Here is a 24,124-nt window from a genome sequence, read left to right on the forward strand (position 1 = left end):
AGGCCTGCGGGCACCGGGCAAGTATCGGGGCCGCTTTCCGGCTCCCTCCCGGGTCCGGCTGCGCTGCCAGTCCCCTGCCCTCTGCTGACTCCAGCCCATTAATGCAGGCGTTATATTTACTGCCCAAAACCGTCAGAAACCGAGGGCTTGAGGCGAATTGAATCCGTGCCCAGGTGCCGGTGACCCCCAGGGCTCAGCTACACGTTACTGGGGTTCTTCGGTAGGGCCTGGGTTTGGGTTGTGGCCTCCGCGAGCCAAGGGCCTTCACCGATGGGTCGTTTTGCTCCTTTAGCGATCAAAGGCAGGCGGCTTTCCGCCAGCCAGGTGTTCAGTGGTTCCTCACCTTGTTGCCGCCACGACTGCCATTGTCCCTTCCGCAGGATCGCCTGGCAGTAAAAACGTTTTGCTGACCATGACACTGTTTTCTGAGGGAACATGCACTAGATGTTTGATAAATAATATATTTGACTAATAATATTCTCTTCTTAGCCCCAAAATCCCATCTTATTACCTGGTGGCACTGTCAGGAAGATCGTGTCTCCCCCAGGACTCAAGAAGCTGTGTGGAACTGCAGAATTTGGCTTTGCTCTCCCTAAGGCCAATTCACATTTCCAACTGGCTTTTTTGGGGCTGATTATTTTCTCCACCTTTAACTGATAAAAGCTGTTTTACCAGCCTAATAGGTAAAATACCTTTTACAGCATTTCTGGAATCACACGGTTGTGAAATTAAATAGACAAAATAGAAGTTTAACCTCAAAATCATCCTTGAGCGTAGCTGGAGTCTGTGTCTGGGGCTTTGTATGATTGCAGAGTCAGGATTGAACCATCTGAAAGCCAGAAAAAAATGTACTACATTATAGTCTTCCTGTGTGGAAGAGCTCATTTTGTGGAAAAACTTATTCTAGTTTGGGTTTTTTTCATACTTTTTCCATGCTAAATACGTTTTAAATTACTTCTTTAAATTTCTTTGCACAAAGTGTTAAAGGTAGGAGACTTTATTCTTCAATTACAATCCACACAGAAAGTAGGTTATACAATGCCAGTGCACGTTTTTATTACAATTAAGAGAGAAGTTAACGAGTGACAATTAACTACAGTTTCATATATGCTTTAGCAGACCCAATAAGCCAGCTGAGGATCCAAGGTGACACAGAGAGACCGAAGTGACAGAGGTGACAGATGAGGCACAGCGCAACGGCCCCTGCCGTCCCTGGGAGTGATCCAGCTGGTGCTTCCCTCCCGTCTCCAGGTTAGAGCTTTACGGACAACCCCCTCAATGCGTGTGAGCACACAGGGCCTGCACCGAGCCCCGCTGAGTATCTGACATAGAAAATCCACTGAGGGTTGCAGTGAGAGGTTTAAATAGCTCACTAGCAATAATTCTAATTTCCATCAACAGCTACTAAACCAGTGCTTGTCCTCTCCAGCTTTACAATTAAAAAAAAAATAGTAACTCGCTAGGAAAGAGGCACTACTGCCCTCCAGATTCACCCCTGTTTGATTCCTCTGAAGACTACTGCTCTTTGGGATTCTTCAGAAATCCCCCTGTGAGTCTGGGAAAGATACTGGTGGAGGACAAAATTCTCCATGCTTCAGCTGATGAAGCATTTGCAATCTCCTCCTCTTGTTTTTACTCTGTGCAGACACTGTAAGGCCTTTTAACAACATCATGTACTTCTCAGAAAGACATTCTGCTCTTGTGAAAAGAGTCTTTTTTTCAATTCGTCATTAAAAATACTAAAATGTGACACTAGCTTGAGATCAATGGTGTAAGAAAAATGAGACTGATTAAAACAAGGTATTTAAAAAAACACAACGCTTTTTCTTATTTTAAAAAAAGAAAACTAGGTTTTAAGATACTACAAAGTTCAAGAGTACAAAAATATTTGCCTTTTAGACACACCCAAGCCTACGATCACATAAAATAAGTATCAACTTAATATAAAAATCTTCATAAAAATACAGCCACCTATATTTAACCAAGTCCCCAAACCTGTCCTATGCTGATATAAAGGGTTTTTTTGAGAAATTTAGCTGTCTAAACAGCTATTCCATAGATTAACTTTGTAATAAGTAAAAACAAGATTAAATACTGCTGTTATTAGAGAAATTCCAGCTTGAGAACGGATGAGAATGACAGGGGTCACAGGATAATGGTTGCCTCATGCCACATTACATTTATGGCACAAGCATAACTGCAGAAAATTAACATGAAAGCAAATAGTATTTCCTCAACCCAAAGAGCAGCTTGAGATAATTGCACAAGTTCCTTGCATTTAAATGATATAAAGCTTTATATTTATTCTTGAACTTACAGTGAGAGCCACATTCCTGTGCCAAGTGCCAGCACAAGACAACCTGCCGTGAACTCTCACATTAGAGATGAGACAGTGTGTTTTTGTTGGCTCTTACAGAAGGTGAATCATAGCTAATTGTTATTTATAGAGGATAAAAATCAGTCTACAGGTCTGATAGACTTTACGTGGCCAAGAAGTGCATGCACAGCCAATAAATAGAAAAACAAAAGGTATTATACTTTTTTTCAAACTCTGTAGTGTTCATAAAACAGTAGTAGCACAACTCTAAGCAATACAGTTGTTTTCATCCAGTCTAGTTTTGCTGAACTTTAAAAAAAAAAAAAAAAAAAGCATACATAACCTGTAGGGTTTGAAATACAAAACACTGACTTTGTTGGTGGGTTTTTTTTTGTTTGTTTTGAAAAAACTGTGGTCCCAGATTAGCCCTTTTGTGTTTTATTAAAACTGCTACAGGTGAACATCTCCAGTATAGAAGATCAGATTTTTGCAAGCATCAAATCCCCTTTAAATCTGTAAATGGTAGAAAGGTTTTGCAGAAGCTTTTGAAACTGCAATGAGCTTTCTCTGAAGGTACAGAACAATGGGGTATATATTCAAAGGAGAAATGAAATGCTTTGAAAGAAAACCCCAAAAGATCTAAAAAACTGCTTATGCCAATTTACCATGGAAAACCTGAAAGCTAAAACTGCATGGCAGGTTTGGACAGCATCACTGACTTGCTAAAGCCCGCGTTTCTTTTGCATGTGGGCACAGCCCAGCAGAAGGTCAGCATGCTGTAGTCCCTTCTATGTTAAAGGCTTCCCCCTTCCCCAAAGACACCGAACATTCATGAAGCCCACAGATTTCAGCAGGCTCAGGCTTTATGAAAAAGCATCAGTTTTTACAGGGACAAGTGGACCCCAGGTCCTGGGAAAAGCAAGTGACATCAGAAGATGCTCGATGTCTTGTTTAAAAACCATGTCCTTACAGCGAAGTCTACGTCTGCTTTGCTGCAACTAAATTCTGAAAGGACTTAATCTATTGGGCTTTGGTCCAAGATTTCAAAGGAGGCCAGGATCTTTCCTTTAGGGGCACGTGCTGAGATTTTCAAAGACAGACACCCAGCTCCCCTTCATCCAGTGAACATACAGAGCCAGAGAAACCACCAGCAAGCCAACGTTTGCCATCTTTTTTTTTTTCCCCCCTCCTTTAAGCAGCTTTCATTGAGAACCTGACCAAGTGGAGTCTCTGCTGCATTATTCCTAAGGCTCATTTCAAGCTTAACTCCTCAAATCAATCACGTTCAGCACATGCAGGCCCCCATTTCTCAACAGGGACTGTATCTGCTGACAAACCCCAGGTGTCAGGACACTGAATTACAGACTAAGAGCCCTATGGGAGTAGACAGCAGCTGTTGAGTAAACTATGTGTTTGGGTACAGTAGCACAGGGAATAACAACTATGGTGCAGTAGCATTGACTGTTGGGTTTGGTTTGTTTTCTTCTGGCAGAAAATACATTTTGAGAAGATCTTGTTCTTCTTTCAGTCCCTCTGAGAGTGTGCATCCTTCTTCACAAGGGTGTTACCACAGTTTTAGGACTCTCCTTTGAATTCCTAATGCCAGTGGTTTGTTGCCCATTTCTGAAACTGAAAGCAAGCCAAAGACTGAGAAGCTAAAGAATATTTTACAGGGTGTCATCAGACACTTCCCCCTTCTAATTAGCACCTCTAAAATAACCGTGTTACACTACTAACACAAATATTAGAAAAAAATGTAATGCTCTGTAAAGTACACCTTTCTGGATGGCAGAAGTAGTGCAGCAAACACCACCTGGAACTCAAATGTAATTCAGTGACTGTAAGTCAGTTACTTCAGTCTGTTTATGCAAGAAGCCTGTGACAGGAATCTGGTTTGAATCCAGGATTTCTAGCTATAGTTCATCTACTGCAAAGCTGAAAAGCCAAAAGCCATACGAGAAGTCCCTAATCATGATAAAAAGCAGCATGCCCTCCTCAAGGAACCTGGCCTGAGAATTCTTATTCTGGAAGTATGACAGCTCCTTATACCAACCAGGGATTAGATACAGGCAATTCCAGCTTTTTCAAGCCACTGTTGCTTATAAGGACAAATTCTGCCCCAGTACAAATTCTCAGTAAGATGGATGGCACCTATGCAGCTGCACTTTGGCTAATTCTCTCTGCTGCTCCCAAGAATTTTCCTCCCACAATAGTAACTAGCAAACACTGGCCATCCGCACTGCACCAGCACTGCAATGTACGCACAGATTTCAGTGGAGATGTTTGCTCAGAGTACCCTAAATAGCAATGGTGGTGGGGCAAGAGAGCCATCAGTGCTTACAGCTAAAGAAAATAAACCAGGAGAAAAGCTGTCCTGGCATGTCCCTAGCCTCCCAAATGAAAAGAGGCTAGGAGACTGAAACCCTGTGTTTAATTTAGAACTTACACTGGAAGAGTAAAGTGTTTTGTAACGTAAATCATCCTACTAAATGAAGAATTAAGGATAATGAATTATATCAAAGGATGGAAAGCGTTGGGAGATATGAAGCAACAGCCTCAAGGTGATGAGAAAGTCAGCGTTGCTTTGTGAGAGCTCGCTTTCAAGCACATCAGCTCCCAGGTTCAGAGATACTGGAGAAACCGCATGTCAACGTCTGTCAAATTAACAACCAAAAAGATAAATCTAAAGGGCACTTTGAAAGCTTTGGTGCTTTGCGGTGGATCTGACGAAACATGTTTACAGGTTAGGAAAAGGGACTGTGTAGAAAGAGGTCCTGAGGTGAAGCACGGGATGAATGAGAGCAGCCTTACCATTTCACCTTCAGCATTTGCTCAAAGCTCTCGGGCAGGGGATTGCCGTAGCTCTCTGGGAGAAACAGGGTGAGGATCCCGATCAGCACAGTCAGGCTTCCCATCAGGATATACGGCAGGTATCTGTCGTAGGCACCTGGCAGAACACAGGGCAGGACAACAGGACTTAACGTCCACAATCAACAAAACCACGTGTAAAATTTATATTCCAGACATTGCTGTAATGCAGAATTAATTTAGAGTAATTAGCTGAAATCTTCATAAATATCAAAGGTGAATCCAAAAACTGAGTGACGCCTGTTATCTGCCAGCAAACAAAGGGATTTTTCAGTTTTAAAACTATGACATGTGCTCTAGGATGGTCAACACCTACCATCAGTTTCATGCCCATGTTTGTGTACTGGCTACTAGGTTTTTTGTACATTTTCAACTGGGATAGCCAACATCTCTGCAAGGTAACAGCTCTGCTAGGCTCACTGCTGGAGTCTTTAGTGCTACACTGTCATCAGGAACCAAATCCTCCATTAAATAATTCAGTGTGAGGGAATAAAAGTGCGCATAAGCAACTAAGCACTCATCAGCTGCCTGGGATTGTGAATCCTGCTGGCCTTGTGCAAAGGAAGGGAAGAGACTGATAGCAGCCAAACAGGCCAGTTTCAGACTAACAGGCTGTAACAGGGGAATCCTTCAATACCCTCCTCACGGCAAGGGGAAAAAGCATCAGGCCTCCCGTGACAGACAAGCAGCTCTGACCTTGGTCTCCTGAGGATCTGGTTTTGGACTGGAAGGCAGCGGCCCCTGCCAGCAGCCTGAAGCTAGCACACAAGTGTTTGGGCAGGATGCAAGACTGTCATGTCACAAGAGCACAGCAATGAAAAGGTCTTTCAGTAAAGGGATTAGCTAGGAGCTAAAGTATTTAAGGTAGACAAAGTACCAAACTGGACTTGACAGCTTTACTTTTTAGTTGGCATAAAGCAGTATGCTTCATATTGTATGGAATAAGCTAGGATTAAAGTGAAGAGTCGTGGGTATGTCACACAGAGCCAAAGTTGGTGATTTGATCTCTTCTGTGTTCATGAGCTGGATGAGCTGCGAGATCCTAATTTAGCCGTAGCAAATAGCAGCAGCTGACGAGTCTCTCCTAAAACCTCCTAAAGTTTAGGAAACTATTCTGAGGACTAGAACAAGATTTTTTAAAAGCTGAGCCTTTGGAAACTTGGAGAAAAAAAACCCACAACAGTAAAAACTTTATCTTGTCTACATCACTATTACTGTTACCGGTTCTGCAACGGAGACTGAAGACCCTAAGGAGCATCACAGTCCTGCTGTCCCTTTTACTTTCCATTTGCAGTGTACAAGTACACAATAAAGACATTGTATTTTCATCATTTTTGGTACAGTCACGCTGGAATGTAGAGGTGAGACAACAGAGGTGAGCTACAGCCAGTAGTGTCCTCCCTCCTGTCGTGGCACAGTGAGGCAGCGTTCACCCCTCAGCAGTACACCAGCAATGCTCCACCAGAGCCAGCAGTCAGGCTCGGTTTGTACCAAAAGTCTCAGCAGGAAGGAAGAGTCGTTAGGTGCAGGGGAGAGCTGAGTTGGGTTCAGTGATGGCAGAAGGAAATCAATCATGTGTGAGCCAAAGAAATGGGAGATTGAGCACCCTGGACTGAGCAGCTGGTATTCACAGGTACTTCCACCCTTAGTCCCCTAATCTCTGTCACCCTTTCCTGTCTGCAACATGAGGATCATTTCTGTGTACTTTTTTTTTTTTTAAAAAGCAATTAAGAACATGAGTGTCAAAATAAAGCCTACAAGAAAATCAATAACTCTGCTTTAAAAAAAAAAAAAAGATCACGAAGGTCACAATTAACCACACTCGTGTGCTGCTTAATCTGTATGTTTGCCACGTGCTGCTTTAGCACACAGATTCGGGGGATGCTTGGGTTTCTGCCTGGGTCACCTGCTCCCGGAACACCCATCTGGGGATGTGCAAGGTGAGTGCAATGCAATGAATTTCCTACTGTTAGATTTCCATCCTTGCTACATTGCTTCTCGTCATGCTCTCCTGCGAAGCCACCTGGTATCCCAGGGGTGACACCCTTTGCCAAGATGTGACCAATTATCATCCCAACCACTCGGCCCACACAGTTTAGGAACAGTCACTGCCTTGGACCAGCTTGGGCCCACACCGGTGCTATAAGAACAGACCCCAGCCTCAAGAAAGGAAAAAAGTCTGATTCTTTTGTGAAACCCGAGGAGCTCTGCTTCATTTCTAGCCTGTACGACTGAACTCAGACCCAAGGTGAGAGAAGAGATTTAGACCATAAACGAAGGGACTTAAAGCTGAGCCTGTGCTGCGGAAGCTCCGATCACTTCTCTGGGCAGTTGTGTAGTGCAAGGCAAGAAATGCAAAACGTCTCCCCCAGGTAACTCACCCAGGTAAACGAAGTAAGGAGCAATGATGCTGCCCAGCCTGGAAGCTGTGGAAGTAGCTCCGACTGCCATGTTTCGCACCAGCGTTGGGTACAGCTCCACGTTATAGACATAAAGCATTGAAAATGCAGCTGTGATGCCAAACTTCCCGAGCATCACCAGGCCAACAGAGAGGATGTTAAAATCTGGAGGAGAAAAAATAAAATCGAGGGGATTAAATAACACTCTGTGCTTATTACTTGTTGGTTTTTGTTTGTTTGTTTTGTTTTGTTTTTTTTACAACCCAAAGACCATATATCACTATTTTAGTTTTCCTAGCAGTTATGAGTGGTTTCGTTTGTTTTTTAATTATACAATGTATTAGCTTCATCCCTAGATGACTTGGCTCCAGACTTCCCACTAAACAAAATGTAGATGCTTGGGTTATTTTTTACTTTTCAGATTTGGTTCTCAATAAAACAGCATTGTTGAAACTGAACAAAACTCTGGATTACACAGCAACAAAGCACAAGCTGAAATTCACCCCTTTTTCACAAAATCCTGTGGAGATTTACACATAGTGAAATCTGGACGACTTGCAGGTTTTTTTTTTTAGTCTCTATGCACAACCAGATAAATCACAGTACACTTTTGGCTCTCCTTTTACAAGCTGGTTCCCCTGGACTATAAAAAGCTCAGTAATTTGACACAATAAATGAGAGCTGTGCATGACTCAGCACATACATATGTATTTTTAAAAAAATCATGGCTGCAAGTGATCAGCATAAACTTAACCTCAAATTCTAAATTTAATCATGGTTTCTAGTAATTTTACAGAACTATTAGATAAAGTATTTCTAATGTTTTATATACTTAAGTAATGTATTGAATCTTGTACCTGCAGGAACCAGCTGAATGAAGAGGACAACACCTCCCCCTAAAAAAAAGGTGCCAGACAAGGAGTAGCGCCGAGGGAGGGAGCGGAGGAGAAGCCAGGCAATCACATAAGCTGGAACTTCAATAACAGCCGAGAGGAAACAGTTGATGTAGGCATTTCCATGCCAGTTTGGAGTGCTGAGGGACAGGCCAAAGTAACCAACTGATGTGAAAAACCTGAGAAAAGCAACAAAACCAAATTATTCCAGAAACACCAGTCTCTGAACGCCTCCAGTGTTGCCTCAGATGTTGTTACAAAAATAGGATGTCGCAAAGCATCGCCAGACATTGTGGCTTAAAAAAAAAAATCTCAGTGGCAACCCCATCTTTCTAATTCTGTCATCCCTTCCAGTGACCATCCACAGCGGCTTGAAGACACCTCTGATTTCTCTGTCCTTCCTGCATACACTACACCAAGTAAAAGGCTTTGTGGAAGTCGTTCACAAAGGCTTTTCACTGCAATGGGCTCATTAACGGCACAATGAAATAACTCTTGAAAGCTTCCCATGCCAACTATGCTCCTACTTGTAGCCAACTCCAGTGACAGGATCTCCCACCCTCAGCAGTTCCGTGACATCTTATTTAATCTTCACGAGAGAGCTGGACGTTCGGGTTTCAAATCTCAAGAGTGCCTTACTATGGCATGCCAAGTGTGCTAGCCAGTTCCTTTCTGCTGGGGGAAATATGGACAGAAAAGGGTCCTGGTTTGTCTATATGGAATTATTGGGTCCTCATTCCTCGTGGCTGCCCAGGCAGGGACCAGGATCTCACTGAGATGGGCACTGTACAGAAACAGGACAAAAACGCTGGCCATGGGTCTGCTCCTTGTTATGTTACTGAGTTGCTGCCTTTGCTTCAAGAAGGACATTTCTCTTCAAATAGAGATTACAGAGATGGGAGCTTCTTAAAAAAAAAAAAAAAAGCAACAGAATATTTAAAATATACAGGTTGTTACATATAGTTTCCTAACTATTGTACATCTGAGTCGAGGCTACTGTCTCCATACTCTTGTGCATTAATGCAGTGCGGGTGCAAGGACACCAAGGGCCATGTACAGGCCAAGGACCGTGTGTAGATGGGCTCCGAGGCTGAGACTTATTATCTAAACCTGTGGCATGTGCCCTCAAATCAGAAATTGTTCTATTGCCTGGGTACTTTAGGAATACACATTTCCTTACCACAAAAGTAATGACATAATAGTAATAGTTGCAATGTTTCGGGTTCGAAATAGGTCCAGAAGGATAGCCTTCTGCTGCTGCTGAGGCTTCGAATCCTGCATCTGAAGGAAAAAGGAAAACAAAACCAAAAAAATTCCCACACACCTAAGAGCAAAACAACCTCTGCATACCCACAAGTTTGGGCAGTTATGAAGTTATGACTCTATCAGGGGGTAACTAGTCAGCCCAAGGGCCACTTCTGCACCGGGGAGGGCGGTCCTTAGGTAGAGCTTGTCTCTGCACCCAGCTGTACTCGTGGAAATTTCCATTTTTTTGTTAAAAAAAAAAAAAAGGTAGCACTGAGACCACTGCACCATGCCGATTAATTAAAAAGGAGTATCAGCTGACAAGAAAGACGCAGTAACATTTCCTTAAGGACCTGACACAGTAATTCCAGGAGTAACCTCATCACCAAAGGCATTTTCCTGTACACTGTCCGCTGGACTCTCTTCTGTTCAACCTTCGCAAATGATGGGAAATAAATGCAGAAAATCACCCAGTTTTGCTGCCTGCCTGTTGGCACCCTGCCGAGGATGGGGGCAGAGGCCAGAGCTCGGTGTGGTGCCCAGAGCACATCGTGGGAGCATCCACCACCCCAAATCAGAGACGGAGGGTCCAGTTTGAGGCCTGAAGCAGGAATCTTCTGGGTGGCATTAGGGTGCCCTTCTGCCTGCACAGAGAGCCCTCGACGGGGCAAAGCCAGCGCTCGTGGTCAGGCTTCCCCCCCAACCCAAAGAGTGAATCACCTCGGCCTCCCTCCATGGGGCTACCCAGGAGATTTCCTTTCCCAGATAGAGAGTATGGTTTCTGAGGAATGTCTTCCTAGCAACATTTAAAAAATACTTCCAATGAAGGACTTAATGCACAGACATCATCCTCGGGATGTTTTGTGGACAGACGCTTTGGCACACCAGATTCCCACGAAGTAAAGGACAGCTGGGCTGCCTCTTGGTCTCAAAAGTACACCGGAGCAATGAAAAGCAAACTCATGTGCTGGAGCTTTAAAAAGTCATGTCCAGTACGAAAGACATCTGAACTCTGGCTGTGAAGTGAGGGAAGTGCTTTTTCGTGGTTTCCATAGGATGAGCTTCCCCTAACTAGAATATGCACTTCAATTTACATTAGAAATACACTTGGAAAAGAGATCTTCAACAGCTCAGCCAGCATGTAAGGATGACACTCGAGAGAAGGATCCTGCCCACGGGAGGTGCAGCATGCAGCAGCTTTGCTTTCTGCTCTATCAGGAGGCATAAAATGCAGGTGCTAGGTACAATGCAGGGAAGTAAGATCTGACATAGAGACACGGTCGCTGCTGACGCAGAGCTGGAAGCGTTGCTGGTTTCTTTACACAAGAAAAACATCTGTGGCTCTTCAGCAGGAGCTCCGGTGAGGGCAAAGCCACTAGAGGGGGGGAGAGGAACACAAGAACCAGCTGTCCTGCCGCGGCTGTGCTGCTCCCGGGCTTGCTGGGGTGCTAGGCTTTCTCCTTTTAACCAATAAGTATTGAAATACAAGAAAAAAACAGGCCTGAAAAGAAGCTTAATGTTCTTCACTGCCTTCACTACCTTCAGAGTTTTCAAGTGTCCTCATAGCACTCGGGTGCTTTGGCTGGTTTGTCCAACCTGAGGAGTCCCTGGGGGCTCCGCACAGCCCTGGCACACATGGGTGCCAACTGAGGGTCCCCTGCACAGCCCCCCCACCAAGGGCTGCCGTTAAACTGCAAATTGCTAATACCATGAAGGGGACAAACACGACTTCCTCGGTTCTTCTCAGCGCCCAAAGGATGAAACAATCTGGGTCACCCTTGCTCTGAAAACCACAACCAACCACTGCTGAGGAAGAGAATTTTACTGTAAAAAACAAACAAAACCCCCCTCTGGCTTCTCATTTTGAACTCGCTAACCCAGCACTTACCTCACACCAACAGTCACTGCCAGCCTCTAAGAGCTGCTGGTACAAACCATTTCTCTGCTGGCATTTCCCAACTAGGCAAAGGGGGAAACTGCCACAAGGTAAAGTACCAGGACGGATTAAACATACCTCTGCAGTGTCGAAAAGCACGGCTGGGGCTGGAACACCATTTATTTTTGCAGCCTTTCGGATAATAACTTCTGCCTCCTTATATCTTCCCTGTGAGATCAGCCACCGAGGGGATTCAGGAATGATCCTGCAATAAGTTTCAGAATAAATGACTCAACGTTTTCATGAAAGTAAGACGTTATTAAAAACACATGTATCATTTTTATGAGTTATGCTCTCATCTCACAGATTGCTTGCAGCAGAAGACAGTCAGCACAGAAGCATGTAGGCAATGTAATTCATGGATTTGTCCCAATGGGATCAGTGGGAGAATTCAAATATATGGGATGTGTTTATTCTCGTGCTGAAGTAGATGCATGATTGGGCCCTTGTCTTGGGTAGTTGTTTTTTAAGGAATAATTGATGTCGACCAGGAAAAAAAAAACAAAACAGATGTCACCTGACAGATAGACAGCAAAGATGGGGGCAGCTTAACTAGTGTTGAGCAAAAATATTCTTGGGAAATTGCACGCAATGTGGAAATGCTTTAAGTATGCACAGGGTACATTTAAAGGCTCTCTGTCACAGGAATCTTATATACAAACCTCACAATTTTACCACAGCTCTGAGGCAGGCTCTCCCAGGCAGAGGACAGTGGCAGTGTTCCCTTGTGGAGCTGATGACATTTTCTAATCAATTCCAGGCACGTGTTGAGTGAATTAACACCAAACACAGGACAGAAAAATCTCACCTTTCCTTAACTAAATCCTTCAATCTTAACAGATGCTACCTTGCTCCCTTCAGCCAGCAGCATTTTTTCCCCTCCTTGGCAAAAAGCTGGTCAGACACTCCTTTTCTGATGAACTCCCTGAAGGATTGACCCAAAGCCATGTCAACATTTGCGAGCGTCAGATAATTTCTATCAGATTGTTCAACCGCTAACGTGCCTTTCTGTGAGGTGAGCTGCTCCACTGCTCTTCTCTGTGGGCAAGCGGAGGAACACAAGACTGCAGAGACGATACTGGGAACCTTCAGGAGAATTTGGAAGAGGAATGAATAAAAGAGCAACTATGGCACGGAGCAGTGGGACGTGCAGGTCACACTGCCCGTGGGAGCAGTAGGTCCAGGTGCCCAAATGCCAGCTAACACCGACCAGCCTCGGCAGAGCTCTGCTGCTGCACCTTCATCCCCATCTGCCCCCACACTGGCCCCAGGCTGGAAGCACCATCTGTGGAAATTTTTGGCATGCTTTACAATGTATGCTCCAAGAAAGCATGGCAATTCCCATCAAATACATTTCAAAGCAGGACTCTGGGGACAAATTTTGTGTGCCTAATAGTGCCTGTTCTATAGCAGACATTCGAGAGGCTTCCACCCAAAACCAATCTCCCCAAAGAGCAGCTGCTTGGTGCAGAGGGAAATGCCGCTGTGTTGAAGGAGTCTGAAACATTTCAAGTTAAATAGGCAAATTGATCCCTCAACAGAAACAGACTGTATCTAAACATCAGATGATAGCAGAGGTGGAGCTGAAAACCATTTTAAAGGTTTGGTTTGAAGACTAAGATGAAAACAACAAACAACAAACCAAAAGCATCAGCAGAGACTTCTGACAAGAATGAGGTCTGCAGGAGATCTTTTAGACTATAGCAGAGTGGGTCTAAATTGCTTAACTGTTCAAGACATTAATCTATTACCTATAGGTATAACTTTTTTGAGATAACAGGAAGAATTATTCCCAGATAAGACTAATAGGAAAGGAAGGAACTACTTTTCTGTCTGTTTGTAAATTACCCTTAAGTGTGAATGGTACCTTGCCTTTCCCTCCTTATTTTCTAAACACTTATCTCTTCAGAAAACAACAGATGACCAAGGCAGCAACAGAATAAGGACATCTGCCCTTCTTCAATGCTTCTGTCCACCTGAGGAGAACAGGGAGTTTTCCTAAACTGTTTTTCAGTCCCTCAGGGCAGGTGAGGGTGCACCCACACATCAGCAGTGCATTAGAGCAGCAGTGTGGGCAAGTGAGACGGAAAGATGAAAGAAAACACGGACTCAGCCACCAAGACTACAGTGTGGGATGTCTGAGAGGAGGAGGGTAAGGTAGAGCCAACCTTTGGCTTAGCCAGAGTTACTATGGGCCGAAGGGGCTCACAAATCAAAGTCCTGCTCCAGCAGCCAAAGCAAAGCTGGGAGGACACATGGCTCCTGGCACGCAGAGCCGTGGGAGAGGGCTGGCCTGGCCAGCTCTGCCGGCAAACGCCTCCGCTTAACGACTTCTAGTGCAATGAGCTGCTTCATGACGTCGAGGGCAAGAAACTGCTCGCTGCCGCGTGCCAAGTGAACGGGCTCAGCCTTCCTCTGAGATTTTAGTACCAATCAGCAGGTGAAACCGCATTAAAAAATGGCTTAAAGAAAAAAGGAAGGAAGCAAAGTTAGAACGAGTCAGGCAGTGGTACTACAGGGGTAAACCTAGAGGTGATTAACAGTGTCTGGAGTTAGGAGTCAAGTACAGAATTCCCAAGCTGCTCTGGAAAGCTGGTGAAAAAGTGGCTTCAAGCACACAGCCAGCACCAGCGAGGCTCTGCAGGTAGTTCACTTGATGTAAAACTGGCAAAAAGAACCCCAAACAAAAAATCCCCCCAACTCCCGCCTCAAGGCAAAACCTCCTCCCATGCCAAATAGTAAAAAAAAAAAACAAAAACAAACAAAAAACAACAACCAAAGAGGAGAAAGGGAACCCCCCACCACCCTGCCATTACCCAGCACCCAGGGCGAGAGAGCGTCAGGCGGGGAGGGGAGTGGGAGCGTGGCGGGGGGGGGCACTCACCACCAGAGCGGGACGCAGAACAGCCCCGGGATAGTGAGCGCCAGCAGCAGCATCCGCCAGTCTCTGATGAAGTAAGCAAACAGTGGCAGCAACATGTAGCCAATTGCAAAAAATATGCAAACTCCTAATGTAGAGAATATAATACGAACTGATTTGCCAAGAATTTCTGTTCCTGTTTAAAACAAGGGAGGTTGGATTAGCATTTTACCTCTTGCTTTTCAATCATGACTAAATACTTTACTGCATTTACACAAAAATCAGCCAAACAGTTTTAGACAGCATGGATCCACCCAGTACAGAAAAGCTGCTGGGAGTATCGGGGACCTTCAGATGAAAGAGTGACTTCTGTTTGCTTTGATTAATGCATTGTCAGAGACAGATAAGGGCAGGCATGGGGAATGGCCAGCAGACTTCCAGGAGCCTTCCTGACACGCTCGGCTGGGACACAGCCTGCTCCCCCACCCCACCCATCGGGATTTTTAAGGTGCAGTTCACTGCTGAGCACATCTGGAGGAGAGAAGGTCGGTGGATGGCTGACTGACACAGGATGGAAGGGAGTGAATTTACAGTGAGGTGGGAACAAATGTCACGTTTGTTTTTTGGAACGAAGGCTGGAATGTCAGACTGGCACATCGTGGGCTGTAGGACACAACCAAGGAAGATGCCACCTTCTACTAACACTACTGCTCCAGCAGCCAGGCACCAGTCCATGAAAGCACCCCACAACCACTGTGTCACACGCAGCCTAGCACCAACCGAGTGTCTAGGAATAACAATTGAGACTGGTTTAAGTTCTTTTCCAATAAAATACCCAGCCACTGCTTAACAACATCCACGGACACCCTCAGGTCTGCCTCACTTCCCACTGAGCTCTCAGCCCCGGGTCTCCAGAGCTCCATCAGGAGCACCGCAAGGGCCGTAACTCCTGCAGTTTGATCTGGACTCAAAAAGCGAATGACACTGAGTGAACAGAAGGGTCTTGGGAAGTCTGGAGAGTGTATTTTGGTTATGTAGTGTGGTAAGAACTCCCAAGATTTAATATCGCAGAGAAAAATGGAAAAAATAACCAAGACAAAAAAAAAAAATTCCTATTCGATAGCCACATGAATTTTCATTTTAGAAACTGAATAAAATCGCAGTAAGAAAACTAAAATAAGAACTTCTAGGGATAAAACAAGCATGTGGGGATAAATTATACCATCTTCCTCTCTGACTGCTCTTGTTTAGAGGAGCTCTCTCAGGAGAGGTCTGATACTGGAAACGTTGGCTTATACCTATTAAACGTTACATTATAATTTGTGGCAATTCAAAGCCAACATGAGATTACGTTGTAGAGAACAACAAATCTCTTCTGCCTGTCCTCCCCCCTCATTCTCCTGGCCAAGGAACAGCAGTTCTGGGACGATATCAAGATGCCTTCACAAATCTCCATAGTGTTTTACAGTCTCAGAACTTGAAAACAACAGTTTTGAGCGCAGAAAATAACTGAGGCCTACAGCTAAGGAAAAATGCTGCAGAGAGAAAATTCACAGGATGCGGTTGGGAAAAAAAAAATTAAAATTCTCTGCAGAAGTTCTGTTCTCATGAAGGCGGGCAGCAATAGTGCGATGGACAGGAAGAGCCTGGGTGGCTGAGGATGCTGGAACAGAGTCTGAGCTACACATGGGGAGACAACACAGGTTTGGATGTTGAAAGCTGGAACAACAGGAGAAACCTGTGCTGAGGTGGCCACTAAAAAACCCCCAAAATTCCCACTCCATTTGGGGATGGAGGGTGCCAGGGCTGCAGCACAACCAGCATCAATGGGGACTTTATAGGTGCTGGTACCACCGCTCCCCTCCCGAGACAGGTCACAGCCTTGGCAGTGGTGGGATGATACAAGGGAAGCATCTCCAGCATGTCCCGTGATCAGGATGGGCTTTCTTAAGGAGTTACTTTTCCTTCTGTGGGTATATTTTCCTATCCAGCACCTCATCCAGCACCTCTGTCGTGTGCAGCTTCCTGGAAGCTCCCGGGTTTGACTTGCCATGGGCAGTTTGGGGGGCACACCACCCCCGTGCCTCCCTCCTTACCCATGACAGGTGACTGACGACTCAAATTAGGAAGCTAATATCTAAGTTGGTTTAGATTAATCCTGCCCTTAGTAACAGCCTCAAGGCTGCTGGGGAGCAGCTAGCATGGCGAGTGCCCATGGCACCTGCCTCTCCGCTGCCAGGGAGTCATCGCTGCCACAACAACTCTACAGAAAATGGGATGGCAGAAGAGACAAGACAAGGGATAAAGTGCCAGCAAAAGCAGCCGTGCAATTAAATAAATTAACATTACTGAGGGAGGCCCAGTCCTATCTCTCAGCAGCGGAGGCGTTTGGGCAGTGGGGTGCTCTGGGCCCCCCGCCCCAGCTGAGCACCAAGGCAGCATTCCCATCTGCATCCAGCTGTGCCCCACGTTCCCGGTGGGAGCTGTGGGGCTAATTCCTGCCCCATCAGATCCCACACCCCCATCAGAGAGACTCATGCTCCACAAACCCCATGTGCTTCCAAGAGGATTTCCAGCCAAGCCAGCGCTCCCGGCCCAGCGCCACAGCTCCCAGCTTTCCCGCCGCAGGCATTGGCTCCGGCTCCATCGGCTCCGCACGAGAGTTAACTACCAGGAGGGAGGGAGCCTGGCAATGGCAGCTGCAAGCACAAGGGATCCCCCCACTGACAGCCTGACCTACTTAACTCTCCCTCTGTCACTCCCAGCGGTGACTCACGGCTGCCTGGGGACACGATGCCATATCCCCTCCATAGCATTGGTTTCATATGATGCTCTTCTGTTCTATTTTTTCCCCCATTAAAACCTCATGGGGTAGGAGAGACCAGCATTAACTATTCATATATGGTTTTAATTTAGACTAGCTCGCATAACAATCTACAAATTGTCATTTTGACAGCACTGATTTAAAAGCTGACATAAATACACGTGTGCACACTTTAAAGACAGCTCTTGCAAATCCCAGCTCCCCGTCAGTCATCGCCGTAATTCCCCCGTGCCGTTGCCTTTCCTGAAAACCCTGTGACTAGTGGGAAGCTCTGCGGGGTCCCTCCTTCCCCAGGGGATCCCCAGGCATTGACTGCAGCCAGGCAGCCTCCCTGCAGTCACTGGCTCCTTCTTCCAGTGCTCCCCATAGAAAACAAAACAGACCTTGGCCTCTAAGATTAGGGACATTACCACTAACCTCAGCTCCAAGACCAGTGATTTTTATGACTAATGGGGCTCTGACACCCACCTGGCTCCTCTGCTCCAGTCCTGCCTGGAAGGGTTGGGTTTGCTTCAAGGTTTGCACCCGGGTACGCACTGACCCCTCTGCAAAGGGGCAGAGACACAGGGAGGAACCCAAATGTTTTCTCTCTCTCAGACCTGCTGCTGCTGATAACAAACCCTGAATGCTGCCTTGAACTTCTCAAAAAAGGGAGGGAAATGGATGTTTATTTAGTCTTCCTGCTTTCTTATTTTCCTCTAAACCTACAGAAAATATAGGCTTGAAGTATCCAAGAAAGAAAAAAAAAACAACAACACTGGCCTAAATTAGGAATTGTATCAGTGAGGATTTACTGCTGTCTAATTAAATGATGCAGGTTCAGAGGGGAAAAAAAAAATTCACAGTATATTAAGCAAGCATTTAATCTACTGCGGACATATTCATACCCAGTATGAAGGCCACCACGTAGTTAGAGATCTGTCCCATCCCCACTATGAGAAAGAGCACTGTGAACATCTCCCAGCTGGTAGAGAAGATCTGCAGGAAGCTGAAGCCAGTCTGCACGGCCATCGTCAAAAAAAGGATATTCTTCCTGCCAAACCTTTTCCAAAAGACAAAGATTATTACTGAAACAGCACGTATTTATGGAGTGGGGCTCTGTAAGAGAGCACAAATATCCAACCTCGAGTGACGCAGCTTAGCACAACCTGAATTTTGGTTCATGTTAAAGAATTTTGTTGATCTTCATAAACACTAAAAGTAATCAAAATTTCCAAGACACAGGGAATAAACCAAGAAGAAAAAATGAAGAGCAGAAACTTCAGGGAGCCACTAGACAAGGACTGAGGAGACTAGACAACAGTATATAAGCGAGTCACAGGAAGATTACAAAGCCACACAGCCAAAAGTTAGGAAATGATGGCTTTTAGGCTACTGGCATCTACACATGCAACAGCATTATGCTTTGAGCGTGTTAAATAGCTTTATCGACTGGGTTCAGTCTCTCTGAGTTCCCACACGTGTCACACCCTTGCTCTCACCCGCTTCTCTGCATTAGCGGCATTGTCTTATGGAAAGGTAAGAGCAAGCCTACACGCGGGTTTGCATTGCCCATTGCCTGCAGCAGCCCTTGACTTAGGAAGGGTTTCTGCAGCAGCACAGGGGAAATGGCTCAGGTACAGGCTCAGAACATACCCCTTTCCTGACAAAAGACTTCCAAAATAATTCAAGGAATAGCTGAAGCTAGAAGGTGACGGGGCTCTCGAGGAGGCTGGCCGGCCACGCCGCTCCCAGGGGCCATACGGCACCCGTGGTTTAGCAACTTCCTCAGCTCCCTTTCAAACAGTAACACTGACTGACTTCTGCAGGGGAGCAGGAGATTAAATTCGGATCACATGGCATTTAATGCTGGAGGCTTTTGGATTAAGGTTCCCATCGAGTTTTGAAACCCCTCTGCCAAACTCCGAGAGGAACGCCGCTGCTCTCACGACTTCCTCGGTAACAGGCAGCAACCAAAGCAGTACTGGAGACCCCACTGTAACGATACGGGCTGTATACAGAGGGACACAGACTTGCAGGAGGAACATATATTCTGCATTCAACACCTGTAAGGCCAAAACTTCAGCACTGCTGAGATAATTATCAAATGCCTGTAATGATTTTTTTTGATATTTTACATCTATTTAGGTGCTACGACATGATTGCTATTCATTTACAGGTTACCTTTTTTTTCCCCTCTCAGAGACATTTACTTTATTTCCAGCAAACCATCTCTTCTATGCAGAGCTTCCATTCAAATGACAAGTTTCTATCCTGCAGCTCCAAGAATGGCTTGTCAGTTAATGTGTGACAAAGAACAACATCTTTTAAACTACTAAAAAGCCTGGATAAAGAAACAAATGTGGTCGTGAAGCGAAAAACACCACATCCATCTGCAAAGCACAGATATCAGTTCTTGTCTCTGAAGTGCCCAAGAGGTGGTGATCCTACACCTGGGGTAGATCAAGTCTGGGATTTTTGCAGACATCAGGCCAGTTACCTCATTTTGATTAAAACTCAAGAGGATTGGACATTTAACTCCTTTACATCTCTTAAAAACAAATGCACCAGCCGTGGCACCAGGTCTGCCCTGCTCTGCCCAGGGAGCAGCGGTGTTACCTGTCCGAGAGCTGCCCCGAGATGAAGGAGCCGATGAGGACCCCCACGAAGAAGAGGGAGGTGGTCAGCGGGGCTTTCCAGTCGTCCTCGCATACCAGGTTCCACTGCAAGAGAAGGAAGGGCCTGCGCTCAGACTCAGCCACCACGCTGCATTGAGCCTCATCCAGGCACAAGGGTTATTGGCTGGAGACACACACATTTCCATGTAATTTAATTTAGTTTCCCCCCAGCCACATTTCCACCCATTGCTGGCACCAGCACTGTTTTCCCAGGGACGGTCGCTGCCGGAATGCCTTGCTGCAAGCACAAAAAAACCAAAAGGGAGAGGGGTTGCCTCTCCAGGCAAACCCCACCAGGCTGAAACACAGGCAGCTGTCTGACAGGACCCCAGCATCTCTGAAACAAATGAGTGGCCAGTAATACCAAAAGCTCAGTGGGCAGTTGGTGTGTGCAGCTCAGGGGCTACCCTGGCCCCGTTTCCAGCACAATCTCCCCCACACGCACCCATCAGGTCCCCTGACACCCAGGACCTGGCTCCCCATGGCCCGAGATGCTCCCCACCAAAAAAAAACAGTGATGGAGAAGGGTGAAGGACCGCCCCATCCCCAGCTAGGGAGAGTTTCCAGTTTACCTGACCTTCGCCAGCACAAAACCTGCTGCGTTTCTGTAACTTCTGGGGTTGACAAAACATATGCAAGAAAATGCACAGAATGAAATCTCTTTTCCCGCCCTGACATGTTTCCAAATTCCTCTCCATCCCCACAACCTGCAGGGCTGACTCACTGTCCATCACTCAGCCTCACGACCAGACTCGGCTGGGACTGGAAGCTTAGGACAGGAGCCAGCATGGAAACTTCCACCTAAAGCTGCTCATAACCCCAGACAAGCTGAAAAAAATACGAACAGCATCATGAGTCCACCAAAGTTACAGCCAAGCGTGTTTCTGCTGCAGCTTGCTCCCATCCTGGTGACTAATCTCCTGGTGAAGGCAGGCCTGGCAGGAGTGCTTATGGATAGACTTCAAACATGTCAGTCTTAGATTAGATAATTCTACCACAAAGGTAAGCTAATTAGATCAGAGATCAAAGTCTAGCATAATTTTAATAATTAGTCATGTACCAGAGAGCGGGTACATCGCCTGCACCCGTGCTCAGGGAACAGGCGGGCCAAGCCGTCGAGGGAAGCAGTGGCCAAGCCCAGGCGAAGGCAGGGGCGGTGGAGCAGAAACCTGCCTCTGGGCTGCTCTGGCTCCTCAGCTCAGCTGCAGGCAACAAAACACAGCAAGTCTTGGATTAGACAGAGACCCAGGTGCCACCCGACAGCACTGCGAGTCCTGCCAAAACCAAACCAACCAACGGGGCGGCGTCCGGGCTCCGCTTCTGCTGCGGGAGAGCAAACAGAAGGAAACCCCAAAGCAAGTGGCTCGATGCAGTTTGCTCTGGACTATAATTTAGGAAAGAGATGCAATCAGTGCCTGTTTTCAGGCAGAATGAAGATACGCTGCCAGCGGTGGGGAGCTGGGTACCTCTGCCCCTCCACCCAGCTTGCAAAGTAACACCAGCTATGGGACAAAAGGAGATGAATTAAGCTTTAAAACACAACCCATGCCTCTTCCTGAGAAACGCACAGCATCTTTAACACGGGGATATGGAGGTTTGAGGACTGAAATACGCCTCCAATACTTAAATCTGATTAATAAGAAAAAGAAACCTGCAGCAGCCATTTCTGTAAAATATTTTCTCGTCCCTGCCAGGAAGGGAGAGGTGGCAAGGTGTGGGCCGGTCTGGGCATGCACCTGCATTATCTTTGCTGTGTTTGATAAGGTAGATGTGAACCTGCAGGTCAGCAGGGCTCCGATATGTTCAAGAATGCGAACTGTGAGAAATATATACAGGGATCTGTTTCACATGTCAGAGAAAACTGAGATTTCTGTAAAGAAGCTCGGTGGAAATCAAGGCCCGTATTTAAAATGAAACAAAACTCAGCTGCAGGAAACACAGCATTAAAAGTAAATGTTTCTCTACATCATGCAGGGAAGAAGGAAAGGGCAGCGGAGAGGCAGCTTCTACAAGCTGTGGCAGCTCTGTGACAGCTGGGCTCACCTGACCCCACGCTACTGAGATGCTTTGCCACGTCCTGCTGCCCCTCCCAGTCCCTGCTCTGGGAAAGTTGGTGTCCAAGGAGGTGGCAAAATTTGCAGCCCATACAGATGATTATTAATTATCTGGCTATGATCAGCACCCCGCTGTGGGGCCGCCAGCGCAGTGCCTGCTCCCAGACCTTCAGACTTCAGTCACTCGAGGTTAAGGGTCAGTGTTTTTAAAATGCCTCCACTGTGCCAAAGGCACTTCGGCTGCAAAATAAGCCGAGCTAAATAATAACTTGCCCGTGAAACTGGGGTTGCTTCCTGTGTTTCCTTGGTGCCAAATGCCTCCCACCCAGCTGTTGACTCTACCTTTTCCCATGACAGACTGCACAGACAGCAAAAATTCACTCTACAGGGTCGAGCCTTTAAAATTTGCGGGATGTGGTGAAGAGCACGCAGCAGCCAGCTGCCGGAGAGGCGTTGCTGTCCGCAGGAACTCGCTGTGTTTGACCCCAAAACACACAAACACAATCAAATCCATCCACCTCCAAGTCTATCTGAAGCTGCTGAGTGAAAACCCACACCACCTATTTTGCATCCAGTAGTAGGTGGGACCTGGGCAGGGATCTATACAGCTCTACTCCATAGGTACACCTCATCTTGTCCCAAAACACCAACCTCTCCTCCCCAAAGGCGCTCGCTCTGAGGGAGGCTCACGCCCAGCACCACACGAGGACCGAGCATGTGTCAGCATGGCAAGATTTAACTAGCCCTTGAATATACAGGGCTTTAAGGCTCCTCACAAGCAGTACTTGGGGGAAAAAAGAAAAAAGAAAAAATTATTTGACCTTTTCCTCAAAGTCTGCATCCATCACAGCCAGCACCGAGCCCTTTGTGGGCACAAGAGCTACAGCCCAGCCACAGCTGAACTACCTACATCTACAGCTTCTAAACTGTCTGTGCTGAACTGAATTATTCATTAACCAGACAATAAGTAATTCTGTGATATTCCTGGCTAAGCATACTGGAGAGCAAAGTTCACGTAAACTTCCAAGCAAGTGCTCTGAGCACTCGGACTAAGAGCTGCTTGAGGAGAACATCATTAAATCACTTTATTACCATCGAATCTCTCCAACCCTCTCCCATAAGCTCCCAGCTACTGGAAGAGCCAATGCTGTGAGGTTTACGGATGGAAAAGCTTTCTGGAAAAATGAAACTGCCAGAGAAGGTGCCCTGACCGCTCATGTTCTCAATCAGAAATCACTAATTAACCATCCTGAGTCTCAGCCTGTTCAGATCAGAGAAGAAAACTCTACTGGAGCCTTGTTAAACCAGGGAAAATCTGACCTTGTCTCCAAGAGTAAATCTGAAGACAAACAGCTCAAGAGATATTAAAAAACTATTCTGATTGCCCATGCTGCACCCTGGGCACCAATGCCAGCAATGAGAGCAGCTCCGCTCAGCACACGAGTGATGGGCACAGGGACCCAAGCGCAGAGTGGGCAAAGGCTGCTGGAAAAAGCCATAAGAAACAGAAAAATCCTTCAGCTGCCTTCAAAGCACAGAAGTTCACATCCAGCTCCTCACCTCTGCCAGCCCCAATAGCTCCTGGTTTCTGCCTTCACCAAGAAGTCAGTGCCAGGGCTGGGACAGGGGGGCTGAGCAGGGTAACACGAGCAAGAGGTGAAGCCTCCAGCACTCGCTCTGCCCTCTGCAGGGGTCTCACCGTGGTGCCCGGGGACAGAATCCCAGAATCTCGGTTGGAAAAACCCTTGAAGCTCCTCCAGCCCAACCATGACCCTCCCCCTGACCGTTCCCAACTCCCCCAGATCCCTCAGCGCTGGCTCAGCCCGACTCTTCAACCCCCCCAGGGATCCCGGGGACTCCCCCCTGCCCTGGGCAGCCCATTCCAACGCCCAACAGCCCCTTCTGCACAGAAATCCTTCCTCAGAGCCAGCCTGACCCTGCCCTGGGCAGCTTGAGGCCATTCCCTCGGGGCCTGGCGCTGGGGCCTTGGCTCCAGAGACTCATCCCCCCTCTCTGCCCCCTCCTGGCAGGGAGTTGCCGAGGGCCAGGAGGTCTCCCCTCAGCCTCCTCT

At 46.6% G+C, this 24,124-nt stretch overlaps 1 protein-coding gene across 5 annotated transcripts; it reads right to left on the reverse strand.

The window, feature by feature from the left end:
• Window positions 1–981: 981 nt before the first annotated feature.
• Window positions 982–20,169, reverse strand: LOC113485151 (solute carrier family 22 member 4-like). Of its 5 annotated transcripts, XM_026858096.1 has the most exons (9): window positions 19,941–20,163; window positions 18,230–18,384; window positions 14,543–14,714; window positions 11,737–11,863; window positions 9,658–9,758; window positions 8,442–8,656; window positions 7,567–7,749; window positions 5,129–5,264; window positions 982–3,946 (listed from the first exon to the last, which is right to left on the reverse strand). In XM_026858096.1, the coding sequence occupies exons 2-9, from the start codon at window positions 18,351–18,353 to the stop codon at window positions 3,871–3,873; spliced, it is 1,134 nt and encodes a 377-aa protein (XP_026713897.1). In that variant the 5' UTR covers window positions 18,354–18,384; window positions 19,941–20,163; the 3' UTR covers window positions 982–3,870. The 5 variants fall into 5 exon arrangements, with proteins under 5 accessions (XP_026713897.1, XP_026713900.1, XP_026713899.1 ...); XM_026858099.1 differs by lacking the exon at window positions 18,230–18,384 and having other exon boundaries at window positions 14,543–14,605; XM_026858098.1 differs by lacking the exon at window positions 19,941–20,163 and having other exon boundaries at window positions 14,543–14,605; window positions 18,230–18,340.
• Window positions 20,170–24,124: the final 3,955 nt, after the last annotated feature.

Source organism: Athene cunicularia (genome assembly GCF_003259725.1).
Source record: "Athene cunicularia isolate RWA chromosome 13 unlocalized genomic scaffold, athCun1 chr13_part1, whole genome shotgun sequence".
Taxonomy (NCBI): Eukaryota; Metazoa; Chordata; class Aves; order Strigiformes; family Strigidae; genus Athene; species Athene cunicularia.

Coding starts and splice junctions, on each gene's coding strand:
- LOC113485151 (XM_026858096.1), bottom strand. CDS start 18,353: ATGGCCGTGCAGACTGGCTTCAGCTTCCTGCAGATCTTCTCTACCAGC. Junction 7,750..8,441: donor CATTCAGCTGGTTCCTGCAG/GTACAAGATTCA, acceptor TTTCTCCTCCAG/ATTTTAACATCCTCTCTGTT. Junction 3,947..5,128: donor CAAATGCTGAAGGTGAAATG/GTAAGGCTGCTC, acceptor GCTTGCTTTCAG/TTTCAGAAATGGGCAACAAA.